The 18,049-nt window shown below is 42.5% G+C and overlaps 1 protein-coding gene across 9 annotated transcripts in view; it reads right to left on the bottom strand.

The window, feature by feature from the left end:
* The window catches only part of LOC126982620 (cubilin-like), a 182,142-nt gene that overhangs the window by 55,795 nt on the left and 108,298 nt on the right, over nt 1–18,049 (bottom strand). For 8 of the 9 annotated variants that reach the window (XM_050834815.1, XM_050834814.1, XM_050834823.1 and 5 more), the window contains exon 3: nt 10,656–11,014. In XM_050834815.1, the coding sequence (XP_050690772.1) occupies nt 10,656–10,998 (343 nt within the window). In that variant the 5' untranslated portion in view covers nt 10,999–11,014. Of the gene's footprint in view, nt 1–2,852; nt 2,931–10,655; nt 11,015–18,049 lie in introns of all 9 variants that reach the window. The other variant, XM_050834816.1, reaches the window with a different exon arrangement.

Raw genomic sequence — 18,049 nt, 5'->3', positions numbered from 1 at the left:
AAGTAGCCGTGCACGGGTCCTCTTGCTCCTTCCCCACCGTCAACCAAGTCTCTAGTGCGTTTTAACAACTTAGCATTATCCCCAAGCCTTGTTAGCTCTCTACACTGTCTTCTTTCTCTTTCAGTTTTTTTCCAGCTTCACAACATCGTCTCTCAACCACCCTCAACATATGCTCAGCTTTTCTATCATCTTTCACCCCCCAGAACACTCTTTATAGCCCCTTTGGAGCACTAACACACCCTCTCGGTTCCCCCTACAAGCCCTTTATAGGAAAGCCCACTAATCAACCGCAGCTCAGGTTCAACTCTATTATCTGTCTTCATATCCCTGGAACACCCATTACCACTCCATTTAAGCCCTGGCGGACCCTCTCGAGTTTCCCTATAAACCTCTCGAAGCCCAAACTCTGACCCTACAAGATCTCCTCCTCTCACCTTAACAACCACGAACCCACCTCCATCGAAGCCCCAATTCAGAATATAGGCTAGAACCTTTACCAACTACGATAGCCCCAACAGACCCTTTCAATTCCCTTAAGCACAACTATAGTAGCATTGAGCGACTCACCAAACTCAGTCCCTCTCGTGGCCGCCTTCCCTTAGCACACGTCCCACGCCCCAAGCAAGGACCCTAAAGCCCCCTAAAGCCCCTTAAAGCCCCCGGTAGACCTGTCCTCATCCCTCAGAGTCCCTCGGTACTTCCGGCGCCCTGAGAACAGCCCACGAGGGGTTGTTGAGGGTCAAGTGTCTGCCCCTACGGAGGACAAATAGAGGTATAGAAGGGATGGAGAAAGGGGGAAGGGGAGAGGAAGAACAGGAGAGATAAATGAGGGAAGGGGAGTAGAGAGAGGAAAAGATGGGAGAAGGGGTAGGGAAGGATGGGAGGTATGAATGAGAGAAGGGAAGAAAGAGAGGGATAAGATGGGAGAAGGGGAGGGGAAGGATAGGAGAGATGAATGAAGGGAGGAACGGGAATAGAAGGGGGAGAAGGATGAGAGAAGAAGAAAGAAAGGACGGGAAGGGAAGGATGAGAGCGGTAAATAAACGAAGGGAAGAAGGAAGGAAACAAGAAGAGCAAAAGGAGAAGGGATGAAGGGGAAAGGAAGGGATGGAAGATATGAATGAGAGGGAGGAAAAAGGGAGAAAAGGATGGGAGGAGGGGAAGAGGGAGGAAGGAAGGGAGGGAGGGAAGGAGACTATATAAATTGTAGAGTTAAATTTGTTGAGTTAGTAGTTCTTTTGTCTGTGTCTATTGTCTGTGTGTTTTTTCTGCATGTTTTTTTTCTTTTCTTGTTTTTTTTTCACTTCTACCTCAACCTTGCCTGTCTGTCTGTCTGTCTGTCTGTCTGTCTGTCTCTCTCTCTCTCTCTCTCTCTCTCGATCAATTCATTCATTCATTTACTTATAGATTTACCGTCTCTTTCCCCTTTGTAAACAGGCGCGCGCACACACACACACACACACACACACACACACACACACACACACACACACACACACACACCATTTACAGTCCCCTCATGTCTGACTCGATTAAGAAGACGAGAGAGAGAGAGAAAATAACAACAGAAGAGCCCCGCAAAAACTCAAGACTGTAAAATGGATAGTAATTTATTTTAGTGTGTGTGGAAACAAGTCACAAAAAACGAGTCATCGGAGGGCGTGAAATTAATGTGATAAACAGTATGAAGTTGAAATGCGCGAAACTAATAGATGGATAAAAAATCACAATAAATTAATAGAAGCAATAGATGGCTGAATGAGGTAATAATATTGATAGATAATAATGATAAATGGAAATAGAGAAATATTACCTAAATATGATAATGATGATAAATAGAGAGACATAAAAAAAATGAATACTGGTAAAAAAATGCTTAACGAGGCAATAATAATGATGATAATGAAAATAATGATAATAGTAATAATACTAACACACTCATAATGTCCCCAATCCCCCTCATCCTCTCTCTCTCTCTCTCTCTCTCTCTCTCTCTCTCTCTCTATTACACGGCTCCTAAGTACGTCGGCATCATTATAAAACAAACATGGGCTCTATACACGCCTCCACTCACACGGCAACACGGGAAACCGAACCCAAAGGACGAAGGGCAGAAGGTCGTGTTTCCCTTCCCCTCCACGCGGCTACAAGACAGGCACAGGAAAAACACCGTAATGCTCTGATACTCTTAGGGTGATTATACAGCTCACTCGCCGAAGCTGAAAATGGGGAGAGAGGGAGAGGCAGCTGTGGTGTGGAGGGAGGAGGAGGAGGTGGTGGTGGATGGAAGAGGAGGAGGAGGAGGAGGAGGAGGAAAAATGATCAAGCATATCCAATTAGTCTTCCCAGTATAAGAGTACGCCGACAACATGAGGAGGAGGAGGAGGAGGAGGAAAAGCAGAAAGAAGAAGAAGAGGAAGAACATAAAGATGAAGAAAAAGAAAAAGAAAAGAAAAATAGTAGTAGTAGTAGTAGTAGTAGTAGTGGTAGTAGTAAAAAAGGAGAGGGGGATGAGTAGATGGAGGAAAAGGAGGAGGAGGAGAGAGATAGGAAAAAGGAAACGTATTCGAAAGGAGTGGAGGAGAAAGAAGGAATTGGAGAAGGAGGAGGAAGAGGAGGAGGAGGAGAAGGAAGAGGAAAAGGAGGAGGAGGATTCGGATTAATTGGAGGAGGACAGGGATAGAGGAGGAGGAGGATACCGTGAAAGGAGGAGGATTAGGAGAACGATGATTATGTGTGCAAGGAAAAGGAGATGATGGTTTAGTAAGTGCGTTCATTATAATATTATCCTCACTCTCACTCTCTCTCTCTCTCTCTCTCTCTCTCCAGCACGCACCACTCCTCGTCAGTACCGTGGTAATAAACAAGCTCCTCCAGGGTGAAGACTACTGACGGCGGCGGCTCTGTCAGTGCAGGAGCGCCGCACTCTTCTGAAAGACAAGACAAGGGTCGGCCCGTGGCTCTACTCTCTCGCTCTCTTGCTTTCTTTTGCTCTCTTTCTCTTTCTCACTCTGTCTCTTTCTCTCTCTCTCTCTTTTTCATCCACTTGCTCTTTTATACCCATCTCTCTCTCTCTCTCTCACATGCTTTCACTTATTCTCTCTCTCATCTTCACTCTCATGACTTGCTTTCACCCATTATCTCTTTTACCCGTTTGCTCTCTCTCATCCACTCTCTATCACCCATCTGCTCTCTCTCTCACCCACTTCCTCTCTTTTACCCACTTGCTCTCTTTCACCCATTCTCTCTCTCTCACTTGCTCTCTTACCCACAGTCCCTCATTCACTTGTTTTCTCTCATACACACTCTCTTTTACCCACTTGATTTCTCTCTCTTCTTTCATCTCTTTTCCTCGCTCACTTGCTATCTTTCATCTTCTTTCTCTCTCTGGCACAGTGACACACTAACACATGCATTCCCTCGGGCCGACTCCATATATAACGCCATCACCTTCATCACCACCATCATCATCATCATCATCATCATCATCATCGTTACTGTTATCTCCATTGTCTCTTTTCCCGATACATAACAAAACCCCCAAAACATGATGTGGAAGAAGAAGGGAAAGGAGGTGAAGAAGAGACGTGATGTGGAAGAAGAAGGGAAAGGAGGTGAAGAAGAGACGTGATGTGGAAGAAGAAGGGAAAGGAGATGAAGAAGAGACGTGATGTGGAAGATGAAGGGAAAGGAGATGAAGAAGAGACGTGATGTGGAAGATGAAGGGAAAGGAGATGAAGAAGAGACGTGATGTGGAAGAAGAAGGGAAAGGAGATGAAGAAGAGACGTGATGTGGAAGAAGAAGGGAAAGGAGATGAAGAAGAGACGTGATGTGGAAGAAGAAGGGAAAGGAGATGAAGAAGAGACGTGATGTGGAAGATGAAGGGAAAGGAGATGAAGAAGAGACGTGATGTGGAAGATGAAGAGACATGAAAAAGAAAAGGAGAAGGGAAAGGAGATGAAGAAGAGACGTGATGTGGAAGAAGAAGGGAAAGGAGGTGAAGAAGAGACGTGATGTGGAAGAAGAAGGGAAAGGAGGTGAAGAAGAGACGTGATGTGGAAAAAGAAGGGAAAGGAGATGAAGAAGAGACGTGATGTGGAAGATGAAGAGACATGAAAAAGAAAAGGAGAAGGGAAAGGAGATGAAGAGATAACGGAGAAAAAGATAGGAAAGGATATGTAAGAAGATGAGGTGGAAGAAGGGAAAGAAGATGAAGGAACATGAGTAAGAGAGGAAAGGAGATGACAAAGATACATGATGATGGGAAAGACGAAAGGAAAAAAGGATGAAGAAAAACGAAAAAAAAAAACTCCCTCCCTCTTCCGATCCCCCTTAGTTAAACCCTCCTTCCTCCCTTCCCTACCCTCCATAAGTCTTAATCAACCCTCCCTAACTAAAACAAAACAAAAAAAAAAAGATCAAAGAAAACAAAACCCCGATGAGATGACCAAGAAACACAGACAACAAACAAACACACACACAGTAAAAATAATACAAGCGATACAGTTTTCTTTTTCTTCATTATTTTCGTTTATATTTCGTTCTATTTTTTTTTTTCTTTTCATGTTGTCACCGCCTCTGCCTCAGCCGCCCCCCGCCGAGTCAAGGGGGAGGCGGGGGGCGGGGGGACTCCTGTAGGGGGGGCGTGTTAGGGAGTAAAGATCTGAAATGTCACTCTTAAGACACGGAGGAGGAGGAGGAGGAGGAGGAGGAGAAGGGCATGGAGGAGGAGAAGGAGGAGGAGGAGGTAAGGAGGAGGAGATGGGGAAGAATGGATCAGGATATAAATGATAAGGTGGAAGAGGAGGAGGAGGACGACGACGAGGAGGAGGAGGAGGGGGGGAACGAGGAGGACGAGGAGATGGAGGAGGAAGAAGATGAGGAGGAGGAGGGTAAGGACAAAAAAGAGGACAAGAACGAGGAGGAGGACAAGGATGAGGAGGTGGACGAGAACGAGAACAAATATGAAGACGAGGAGGAGGAGGAGGAGGAGGAGGAGGAGGAGGAGGAGGGTCACGGCAAGAGTGGGTAGGATAACGGAGGAAAACAAGAGCAAGGGCAATGAGAACAAGGAGGAGGAGGAGGAGGAGGAGGAGGAGGAGGAAGAAGAGGAAGTGAAGGACAGCTTAAGTGGGCGAAGAACATATAGTGAGAGAAAGCTAACTAAAGTACTTAAGTTTAGGGAGGGAGGGAGGAAGGGAGAGAGGGAAGGAGGGAGGGAGGGAGGTAAAGGAGGAGTAATGAGTGGAGTAAGTGGAGGAGGAATGACAATGGGAAAGATACACGAAACAGCAGCTGCTAAACGTTTCTAAAGGGAGTCAAGTTCTCTCTTTTTTTTTCTACTCTTCGACTTGAAAAAAATATCACTTTGACTTCAAAAATGTCATCGAACGCTTCAAAAATGTACAAGGAAAAAAGATATAAAGAAAATCATGATTCCTACCAAGTCCAAATAAAAAAGGGAAAAATAATAAATGTTCCCTCTTTTTTTTTCCATTCAACGACTTAAAAAAAATATATCAAAACGCCTTCGACTTCAAAAATATCGAACGCCTCAAAAAATGTACAAAAAGAGAAGGTACCAAAAAACCTCACCTTCCTGCCCAGTCCCTAAAAATGGAAAATAAAAGCTTAATAAAAGAGATCCGGGCAGGAAGGAAGGAAGGAAGGAGAGTCGGGTAGTGGAAGATTAAAAAAAAAAATCTTCCATGTGAACTATTTGAAACATCCTCATATTCCGGAGCCAAGGATTCAAGGGTATGTGGATGGATGGAGGGAGGGAGAGAGGGAGGGAAGGAGGGGGGGAGGGAAGGAAAGGAGGCTTAGAAGAGACGGAAGACAAGAGAGAGAGAGAGGGATAAATTGTGAGGGAAGGAGAGTAGAAAGGAAACGTAGAATGAAAAGGAGAGATGGAGAGATGGAGGGAAAGAAAGGAGACTTGGGAGATACAGAAGACAAGAGAGAAGGAGGAAATGAGACGGAAAGAGAGTGTAAAGGAGACGTTTGAATAAGAGAAAGAATATGAAGGTAGAGAAGGAGAGAAAGAAAGAAGACTTGGAAGATACGAAGGAGAAGAGAGAACGGTAAGGAGGGAAAGAAAGCTGGGAAAGAGAAAGAGAGAAAGAGATGTGAAAAGAAAGAGAGAACAAGGGATAGAAAAGAGGACTGGGAGAAACAAAAAGGCAGAAGAAAACAGATAAGAAAGAAAGAACTAGAGAAAACTTGAATGAAAGACAATAAAGGGAAAAAGAGGAGGGATAGAAAGAATGTTTGGGAGGGACAGAGAGCAAGAGAGAAGAGTTACGAAAGAGAGAAAGAGCAAGAGAAAGAGGCGGAAGGTAGAAAAGAGCAAAGGGAAAGAGAGAGACAGGGAGGGAAGGGAGAGGAAGCGAGTAGGTAGATTTTGGGAAAGGACGGAGGTGGGAGTGTGACGAGGCAGAAAGAATACAAAAAAGACCCAGGGAAAGAACGAGGAGGAATGCAAGAAAGGATAAAAAGGTCAAAGGCTCTGAAAGAAAGACAAAATGACACTGCAGAGAGGAAGCAGCGACGCGGATCTCTGGAATGAAAAAAAACTGCAACGAGACAAGACGAGAGGAGGAGAGAGGAGCGGCGAAGCGGAGAGCGGGAGGGCCAGCGTGTGTACCAGGCCCTCCCGACACCTACTTGAGTCGCCCCTAAAAGAAAGTGGACACACACATAAATACATGAATATTATTTTAGCTCGGCGGGGCCCAGTCAAGGCAGGGTTAGTGGAGGCGGGGCTGGTGTCGTCGGCGGCGCTACCCTGCTGGACACACTGCTAGGATACACAGGTTGAAAAGAATAATGCAATCTGAGGGAAATGAAAATGTCGCATGTATATAGATAAAGAAATAAAGAAATAAAGAAAACGTTAAATATCCCTGATGAAAAAAAAAAAACTTAGAATATATACGTTAAATAAGAATAATGCAATCTGAGGGAAATGAAAATGTCGCATGTATATAGATGAAGAAATAAAGAAATAAAGAAAACGTTAAATATCCCTGATGAAAAAAAACCCTTAGAATATATACGTTAAATAAGAATAATGCAATCTGAGGGAAATGAAAATGTCGCATGTATATAGATGAAGAAATAAATAAATAAAGAAAACGTTAAATATCCCTGATGAAAAAAAAAACTTAGAATATATACGTTAAATAAGAATAATGCAATCTGAGGAAAATAAAGTCGCTTGTATATAGATAAATAATAATAATAAAAAAAACCATTGGGTATTTAGCGTCTCATTGGGTTAGAGGTATAAGATAAAATTGGTTAGTATTGTACATGTATAGTTAAAAAGATATGCAGTTTGAGGGAAATAAAAGTCACATGTATATAGATGAAATAAATAAATAAAACTTGAAGTATATAGTGTATCGTAAAGTGTTAGAAGTATCGTATAAAATTGGTTAGTATCGTAAATGTTAAAATAATGGAATCTGAATGGAATAAAAAGACATACAATAGAGAAAAAAAAAGGTTAGATAATTAATTAGTGAAAAAACTCGTATATTACTTAAAACTATTGTATAATGGAGAGGACAGTATCGCACAGAAAAGATGGTAGAAAAAGATGAATAAAATAACAATGTATCGAGAAATGGAGATAACATTTAGTAGAGGAAACGAGTACAGGGTAAATTATCGAACATTAGCATCGTACAGTGGAGAGAGAATTATCGCACAGTGGAAAGGGTAAAACATATGACACACAAACATAAGAAAACAAATACCAAGAATCTTTAATTGCTTTTAGTCTCGTGGGCAGACAGGTTAATGGGAAACTTTATTATTCTCCACCAAAACATAGGAAAAAAAAGATCGTACAAAACAAAGAGGAAAAAGAACGGACAAGATACTGAGATGAGAGAGAGGAGGAGGAGGAGGAGGAGGAGGAGGAGGAGGAGGAGGAGGTAACGGAACACTTAACATAAAAAAAAACAAAGTAACGTAACACACAGCACACACCAGCCTGAAGCAGACACACACCAGCCAAACAGACAGACAGACAGACAGACACATTCACACATCCGAACAGGGAAAAGAAAACAACTAGCCAGCCAGCCAAAAAGATGGAAAGACAGACAGACAACCAGCTATCAACCCAGCCAGCCACAGACTAAGATAGACATCCAACCAGCCCAAAGACAGACACAGACAGATGAAAGACAGACCATATGGACAGTCAGACAGACAGACAGCCAACTAACGAGATAAACAAACAACAAACAGCCAGACGGATGGAAAACAAAACAAATACCCATCACACACACACACACACACACACACTACCCACACCTTTCTGCACATACGTAACAACACCCGACACTTAACAAAATGAGTAAAAATTCGTAAAAAATGTGGAATGATAAATATTTAACGCCATCCTTCGCTCCACAGCACACAGCAAACGACGCGGCGTGAAGCAGTACATTTTCTTTATAAATAAAAGCACACGCACGCAAAATAATAATGTTTAATGGCAGGGACACACGATAAAGAGAGCAGGAAAAGTACCACTACCAGGATTTTCACCACCACCACCACCACCACTACTACCACTACAACTATTACTACTTTTACCACTACTATTGCCGGTTTTCTATGTTAATCCTTGCCTAATCTCTTCCTGATGACAAAGGTAATAGCTGCCAGCAAAGAAACAACACTAATCAACAACAGTAACACTACCATTGCTGCCGCCGCCGCCACCACCATCACCATTACTACTGCCAACACACACACACACACACACACACATAGCGTAAATGTTATTTATCAATAATAATTTGCATATGATATCAGTTAATGTGTGTGTGTGTGTGTGTGTGTGTGTGTGTGTGTGTGTGTGTGTGTGTGTGTGTGTGTGTGTGTGTGTGTGTGATTGTTCGTCTCTCTTCACTGTCTGTTCAAAGGCTGCACGGAGTAAAGGTCAAGATGATTTATGACACACACACACACACACACACACACACACACACACATTAACTGATATCATATGCAAATTATTATTGATAAATAACATTTACGCTATGTGTGTATGTGTGTGTGTGTGTGTGTGTGTGTGTGTGTGTGTGTGTGTGTGTGTGTGTGTTGGCAGTAGTAATGGTGATGGTGGTGGCGGCGGCGGCAGCAATGGTAGTGTTACTATTGTTGATTAGTGTTGTTTCTTTGCTGACAGCTATTACCTTTGTCATCAGGAAGAGGTTAGGCTCTGTAGTTCAGAGGCCAAAAGCTCTGCGCTGCCAGGCTTCGCGGTCTGACAGGCGAAGGCTCAGGCCGGGATTTTTCCGCTGACAAGAAATTTTTACTGTCCCCCCTTGAGCACGGGGCATCAGGTGTGTGGTGTGTGAAGGTCCCGGCAGTACCCAGAGATTGACTATAATGAGCCTTGCTCTTATCGGGAGGGAACTTGCTGGAGGTGATGGGTCCAGCTCGTGATCAGACACTGGGTGAATTACACACAGCCTTTGTGGCGAAGTGGACCTAGGTTCTGCTCTGCTGAGCTTGACGATCGGCAGGCTGAGGTTCGAGCCCCACTCAGGCCAAAGGATTTTTCCGCTGACAAGGAACGGATACGGTCCATTTCGAATTAGCTTCCTTTCCTTCAGTTTCCTTCCCTTTCCGTTCCTATTCCTTGCATGCAAATTTTAGTGATCGAAGGTGGAGGGAATTTTCTTTTTCTTCTCTCTCTCTCTCTCTCTCTCATTCGCCAGACGTGACTTCGCATGCTAATCCACTCTGAACTAATACGAGTGATCGAATGTAAGGTTTTCACTATTATTATTATTATTATTATTATTATTATTATTATTATTATTATTATTATTATCATTATTATTATTGATATTATGATTTACTACGATAAACTACTACTACTACTACTACTGCTACTACTACTACTACTACTACTACTATAATTTGGACCGAGCCACCATCACCACTACCTCCATCTCAACCACAATAACTATAACCAGAACCTCAAATACCACCACCATTAACACACACACACACACACACACACACACACACACACACACACACACACACACACACTAAATAAATAAATAAATAGATAAATAACGAAATAAAACGAGGGTGAAAACAATAATTGGGTGAATGGAAGCACGAAAACCGATGATAAATGATTGAAAGAAGGGAGGGAGGGGGGGAAGGAAAAAGAGAGAGAGAGAGAGAGGAGGGAGAGAGAGAGGGAGAGAGAGGGAGGGAGGCGTGGGGGTAAGAGTGATATGTTTACCCGTACGCAAAATCCACAACACCTGGCGCTGAAAAATCACGAAAGTAAAAAAAAGGGAAAAAAATAATGACAGACAACAATGAGGCTTCACTGAAATTGGACGAATGAAAAAAAACAACAAAAACGAAAACGGAATTGAAAAAAAACAAAAAACGGGAAGGAAAGGAAAATGGGAGGAAGGAAGGAAGGATTGGAACGTAGGAGGGGAGGGAGGGAAAACGCAGGACAGAGGGATGGAATAAGGGAATGAGGGAGAGAGGGAGAGAACTTAAGGCAGACAACAAAAAAAGGATGCTGAGAATGGAAGAACAGGCAAGGAAGGGAATAAAGGAGGAAATACAAAAGCTAAAAGAACACGTGACTCACCATTGGCGGCGGCGCAGGGCTGGAGGGTCGCGAGGAGGGAGAGGAGGAAGAGGAGGGCGAGGAAGAGCCTTGACACGGAGGAGGAGGAGGAGGATATGGAGGAAAAGGAAGAAGAGGAGGAGGGGGATGAGGAACAAGATAAAGAGGATGAGGATAAAGAGGAACAACAACAGGAACAAGGGCAGGAACAGGAGGAGGAACAGGAGGATAAGGAGGAGGAAGAAGAGGATAAGGAAGAAGAGGAGGAGGAGGAGGAGGAGGAGGAGGAGGAGGAGGGGGAGGAGAGGTACATTCCTCCTATGGTGTCATGGTGTCGGCGGAAGGACTCCACATCACCTGCCATCACGAAGCCGCGACACCTGTGGAAGAAAGTGAAAGTTGTAGTAGTAGAAGTAGTAGTAGTAGTAGTAGTAGTAGTAGTAGTAGTAGTAGTAGTAGTAGTAGTAATAGTAGTAGTAGTCATAATAATAATAATAATAATAATAATAATAATAATAATAATAATAATAATAATAATAATAATAATAATAATAATAATAATAATAATAATAATAATAATAATAATAATAATAATAATAATAAATGAATGACATAGATTAGCACAATAAATTTCCTTGATCATACTAAACATTACTCATTAATATTTTTTTCACGATAGCCGAATAATTAATTGCAAAGTATCTTGATCTATGAATCTATCCACAAACTATCTATCTATTTATCTATCTAGGCATCTATCTTTTATATACCTACCCACCCTTTGACATTTTCTCTATCTATCTCTCTGTTTCTGCATCTATCTATCTATCTATCTGTCCATCTATCTCTGGCTACTACTCTTCCTTATTTACCAACAATCTGAGTCTCCACCATACAGCTCCATCGAGGCCTCCACACCCTCGCACCAGCACACACCATCATCACACCTCCGCCGGCAGCCTCCATTCCCCTCACAAAAGGTTCTCTCGCTCAGCATCCTTGGCCTCATCTCGTCATCTCCGTGAATGGCGCCGCATCGTCCCATCCTCTCGTTGTGATTACATTAGCCGTACACACACACACAGTCACGCACACACACTCACATACACACACTCACACACACACACACACTTGAATCCTCCGCTATGGTTTATGCGTCCTCTTTTCTTATCTATTTTCAGTTTCACGCAAATGGAATGGCAAACGGACAGATAGATAAGAGATAGACAGATAGAGAGAAGGATAAAGATATGTAGATTTGGATGAAGGGATGAGGGAGCGAGTGAGGTTGTGGGTGAGTGTGTGAGTGAGCGAGAGAGGTAGTGAGTGAGTTAAGGTGGCAAGTGAGGTAGAAGATAGTGAGTGAGAGATAATGAGCGAGCTACATAAGATTGTGAATGAATGAGTAAGAGCAATAGTGAGTGAATTAAGATAGTGAGAAAGTGAGGTAGCAGAGAGTGAGTGAATGAGTGAAAGTGAGTGAGCTGCATAAGATAGTGAATGAATGAGTGAGTTAATGTAGTTCGTGAGTGAGTAACTATACGACAATCAAGCCACTTCATCTTCCCTTGAGCCCCTGTCCTCTCACGCCCTACCCTTGTGCCTGATTTGCCTCGCCCTACTCAGCGACCAGACCTGCGGGTGGGGCGGACGAACAGCTGAGGTGATTGGGTGACGGCCAAGACACTGAATCAGGCCAGTCTGGGTCGGTGGGTTCACGGACCGACACACAGACAGATCGACGAGAGACCCACGACACCACCACCACCACCACCACCACCGTCTTCATTTCTACCACCACCACGATGACTGTCAACTCTTTGGAGCGATGGAGTGAGATGCAAGGAAGTTTGTACTGATTCGACGGACGTGTGGAATGAGAGAGGAAGGAATATAGACAAGCCAATCACGACACCACACTCATCATTTCTACCACCACCACGATGACTGTCAACCCTTAGGAGCGATGGAATGAGATGCAAGGAGGTTTGTTTGTACTGATTCGACGTACGTGTGAAATGAGAAAGAGAGAAAGGAATACAGTCTAGCCAGTCACCACCACCACGACCACTATCATCATCACCACCACCATCACCACTATCACCTCCTTAGAAGCTACGTAGAAGTAAGGTAGGACACATAATTGACAGGGCTTTCGTTGGAGTTTCAGGCATTTCCGGTGGTAGTTTTATGACTCCTCTGGTAGTCTGACCCTTCCTCAGTATCATGAACATAAAAAAAACACTAATTAAAATCCGATTTATCTCTTTTTGGCGTTTGGAAATAGTTGATGTGAGAAGCGGAAGCGTCTAAGAATATCATCCAAAGTTCCGTAAATTGCATCGAAGCATTATAAGTAAGATTTCAGACAAAAGAATAATGGTTGAAAGTTCAATTAAATTTTCCATTACGAACCAGCATGAATTATTTCCCCTGCATATAAACTGTTAATCTAAACTAAACTAAGTCCAACATGTTTCGAAAAGTTGTAATTGCTTTGACGCTTTCCTTTTCTTTCTCTTTCTGGGAAGACGAAGAATTTACGAGTTTTTAATATTATTTTCTTGAAGTGCAGATCGTGTGGATTATTGTTGTTTTTTTTTACCATGGAGGCTGATAAACCGACGACTGGAATATAAAGAAAAAACAGGTCGAAGAATAGACTATTAAAGAAAATTAATTAACAAGACGTAAAATATTAATTGGGCAGCGACGTGATCTGACCGAATTTGAACTTCCCAAAAGGCTGCCATGCAAAATTTTAGTCTTCCTTGTGTTGCGTCATGTTAAGTTTCATCTTCCTTGTGCATTGTTGAGTTTCGTTAAGTCTTCGTTTAATTATGTAAAGTTTCATCTTCCTTGTGCATTGTTGAGTTTCGTTAAGTCTTCGTTGAATTATGTAAAGTTTCATCTTCCTTGTCCATTGTTGAGTTTCGTTAAGTCTTCGCTTGATTATGTTAAGTTTCATCTTCCTTGTCCATTGTTGAGTTTCGTTAAGTCTTCGTTGAATTATGTTAAGTTTCATCTTCCTTGTCCATTGTTGAGTTTCGTTAAGTCTTCGTTGAATTATGTTAAGTTTCATCTTCCTTGTCCATTGTTGAGTTTCGTTAAGTCTTCGTTGAATTATGTTAAGTTTCATCTTCCTTGTCCATTGTTGAGTTTCGTTAAGTCTTCGTTGAATTATGTAAAGTTTCATCTTCCTTGTGTTGTTTCGTTTAGTTTTCGTTGTGTTTGTTATTTAGCTTACTCTTCCTTGCGTTAAGTTAGTCCTTCTTGCGTTATGTTACGATAAACTGAAGTCCTCTTTGTGTTTTGTTAGGTTAATTAAGTTTAGTCATCTCTGTTTTGTTAAGTTTACTCTTCCTTATGTTTGGTTCAGTCTTCCTATTCGCTGCGGACGATCTCCTTATTTTCAGTCTTAGTTGTGAGACACGAGCGTAGGCAGACCATTCTTGGGTCAAAGGAAAGCCTAGTCCGGGGTTTCATTTTGGGAACTGGCTTGTGTCGAAGGGAGTAGTAGTCGGTCGGGAGTTTCGCCTTTGTAACGGCACTAAGGAGGCGGTGCGTGGTCTCGGGAAGGCGTGGTCTGGGGTGTGACCTCGGGGACGTATGAGTCTTGGGAGAGGTTTTAGCACACAGCATCACTATCAAATCATTTTTTTTCTTTTTTACAACAAAGGAGGCAGCTCAAGGGCACACAAAAAAAGAAAACAATAATAAAAAAAGCCCGCTACTCGCTGCTCCTAAAAAAGAAACAAAAGAGTTATTATTATCATCATCGTCATCATCATGTCATCATTATCAAGTCATCTCGTCGCCAAGGCTAAGCAGGTAATCCATCGGCTCATGAAGTGCTGAGCCGCGCCAGTCTTCGGGGATTATAGATTCAAAACACCTTCGTTAAGAAATCATCGTGAGCTTAAGTTTTGTATGAAAAAGTTATTAAGCTTAAAGTAGATGTTCCGCTACCGTTTTGACCTTTCACCTTTCCCTCACTCAGTCTCACACACACACACACACACACACACACACACACACACACACACACACACACACACATTTCGTTGTAACTGTAATAAATAAATTTCTATACCAACTTTATGTCGTTAGAGGCGACTGAACGGACCGCAGCTTCTAGTACGTTTTATTTATCATTTATTATTGATTTTTCCACTATTTTTACTTAATATGTTGTAAGGGGTAGATGATGATGATGATGATGAGGGTGAGGGTGAAGATGCGGATGATAGCCTTATTTTCGTTTCTTCATTCAATACCAACGCCGAGATAACAATAAAATATAATAGTAAGAAAAATAAATGTAAAGGCTATAGTATGAGAAAGAAAACGTACACAAGGGAATTTTACCAAGAGGACAGTGTGCATGTGCGTGTGCGTGTGTGTGTGTGTGTGTGTGTGTGTGTGTGTGTGTGTGTGCCAGAGGGATGTATAATTCAAGAAGGTTAAAAGGAAGGACAGGGAAGAGGAAATTCGGAGAAAAGGAAAAGGGAAGCGAAGGAATAAAGAAAATAATGTTAAGAGAGCTTTGTGTGTGTGTGTGTGTGTGTGTGTGTGTGTGCGTGTGCGTGTGCGTGTGTGCTAGGGAGAAAGGAGGTTAATGAGGAGTCTGAGAGGAGAAAAGAAAGGCGAAGTATACGAGGAATATAAAGCTGCTGTTTTATTCTCCAAAGATGTGTACGAGAAAAGAGAATGCTGGAGGGAGGGAGGGAAGGAGGGGAGAAAGGGGCGGAGGGAGACAGGGAGGGAGGGAGGGAGGGAGAGGAGGGAGGGACGGAGGAAGACAGGGATGGAGGGAGGGAGGGAAAATGATAATGCGAGATTCAGAATAATAATAATACTGAAAGAACCTGTAGAGAAGAGTTGAAAGAAGCGACTACGGAGAAAGAAAGTGGAGACAAACAGGATGGGATAAGTAACAAGAATTAGGTTTACGATACTTATGCACGAGTGAATAAATAAATGAATGAGTGAATAAAGTAGTGAAGAAGTTTAAAGCTGGACTAAGGGTATGTTTTTCCACACACACACACACACACACACACACACACACACACACACACACACACACAGCTCCGGTAGCTCAATCGGTTAGAGCGCCGCGCTGCAAGGCTTCACGGTCAAACAGGCGGCGGTTCGAGCCCCGCTCAGGGCGGATTCTTTTAGTAGGTGTGGTTACTGTCCCCCTTTGAGCAAGGGGGATGGGGTGTGTGGTGTGTGAGGTTCTGGCAGTACCCAGACATCGACAATAATGAGCACTTGCTCACGTCGTGAGAGTACCTGCTGGCGAAAGCGAGTCAAACTCGTGATCAGGCCGTGGTGAATCACATACACACACAGAGTCAACCAAATCCACTGAACAAATACAAAAGCAGAACAATAAAACCGGCCAAATGGAGATATAGTCCAAACATAATGATGAAAATAATGAAAGAATGTATGAAAGACAGAGGGAAATAGTATTGTATGTGTGATTGGAACTGTAGATATGTTTTAATCACTATAAACACAAACAGGGTAAACAAAACCTTTCAAAACAAACACCACACACCAAGTTCTGACCTCCCTCCCCCTTTCCCCTTCACTTAACTTACCAGCATCGTCACCACCACTACCACCATCGCCTTCAACAGAAAATAATAATAATAAAACGTAAATGAGACTCGTATTGAAGGAAACTAAATGTGGTGGAAACGAGCCTACAATATTTTCAAGGCGGTGCTGCAGAGGTAATGTGGTGGTGGTGGTGGTGGTGGTGGTGGTCGAGAGGGGCGGTGAACAAGGCCCGTATGAGTGTTGTGAGGTGAGGGCTTGACTGACTGACTGGTTGAGTGGTGGCTGAGAGGCTGGTCGGGTGGAAGCATGGATGACTGGGCGCGGGGCTAAATGAGTGGGTGCTCGACTCGGTAGGTGGATGGCTGGATGATAGGGTGCGAGGCTGGGTAGGTGAATGGATGGGTATATGGATGGGCGAATGAGTGAGTGGTGGTTTGGGTCGATGAGTTAATTCCGTGAACACAATGCAGTGGGAGCCCTTGTGGACGAGGGAGTTCTAATTGAGATGAGGACTCAGGTGTGACTAGCCAGGTGTTTGACGGTGGCGAGGGTGTGAGAAGAGGCGAGAACTGTCCATCGCAACACCGACAACGTACTGTACAAATGAGTAAATGTACATGTCCAAATAGGAGTGTCTAAAGTCCATATTATTAAACGTACCGAGGTTCCTCTATTATTATTTCTTAACCCCTTGACTGCGGATTTCCTACAAGAAGACCACCAATTTACAGGACTGGAACAAAAAGTAGCTGCTAAAATTCAATGAAGAAATATGTAGTCATGCACCTTGGGAGGGGATATCCAGCATACCAATACCACATGGGAAACACTCCAATATCCACCACAGAGGCAGAGAAAGACCTGGGAATATATGTTACCAAGCTACCAGTGAAAGACAAATCCGTGCCAATCGCAGCGGACGGGTTAAGGCCACATAGAAGACTGACCTGGATTTCATGGGGTGATTTTTCGCGTTCAAAGTGCAGAGGCCGTTTAAAACTACCACTAACATCACAGACCATGAGATTCCCAGCAAATTCCACGAGAGGCAATACGTTTAAAAATACGGAGTTCAATCACGTACAATGAAAAATGAAAATTGTACGTTGCTTTGAAGAGAACGGATAAAAGAATATAAAGAAGAGTTTGAATATTTCCTACCGAGTATAAGGGTTAGGTGATATTTTTTTTTTATAAAACGAATATAAAAATCCAAAATATGAGTTATGATATATTTTTTATGGAGTCTAGTGGGAGGGTTTGGTAATTTATTTTCCAAGGAATTGACTTTGATCTTTTGCATATATGAATGAACATCGAAATCCATGAACTTCTGAGACAGTGACCATCCGTTTTCCATTTTCTTCCTCAGGAGTGTAATATGGCAGACTAAATTATCTTACATATTATTTCAAGGGCACTCTCCTTTTTCTTTCCTAATTCGCCTACATTTTCTTTTTTTTCTTGATTTAGTTCAAACAGATTTTCTTATTCATCTTCCTTTTTGTTATCATTATCATTATTATCATTATTTCAAAATACATCACATGAAATTAAAGTCATATATGCTGCGAATGTATAACAAATAATAAAGCTTTGCAATCTGTTGGTAAATAAATGCTTGAAATACACAAGTGAAAGGAAAAAAGCTTGAGGATTATTCTTTTCCTCTATAAACATGAGAAGTAGTGAGCGAATATATATATTTTCTACAATAATACTGCAACAAATTTAGCAGTAATATAGTTTTTTATTATAATATATTATGTGATAAGTTTTAGTGAGAGAATAATGAGAGAGAGAGAGAGAGAGAGAGAGAGAGAGAGAGAGAGAGAGAGAGA

The sequence above is a fragment of the Eriocheir sinensis genome, chromosome 51 (genome assembly GCF_024679095.1).
Source record: "Eriocheir sinensis breed Jianghai 21 chromosome 51, ASM2467909v1, whole genome shotgun sequence".
In the NCBI taxonomy this organism is placed as follows: Eukaryota; Metazoa; Arthropoda; class Malacostraca; order Decapoda; family Varunidae; genus Eriocheir; species Eriocheir sinensis.
This window is presented reverse-complemented; position numbering and strand designations above follow the sequence as displayed.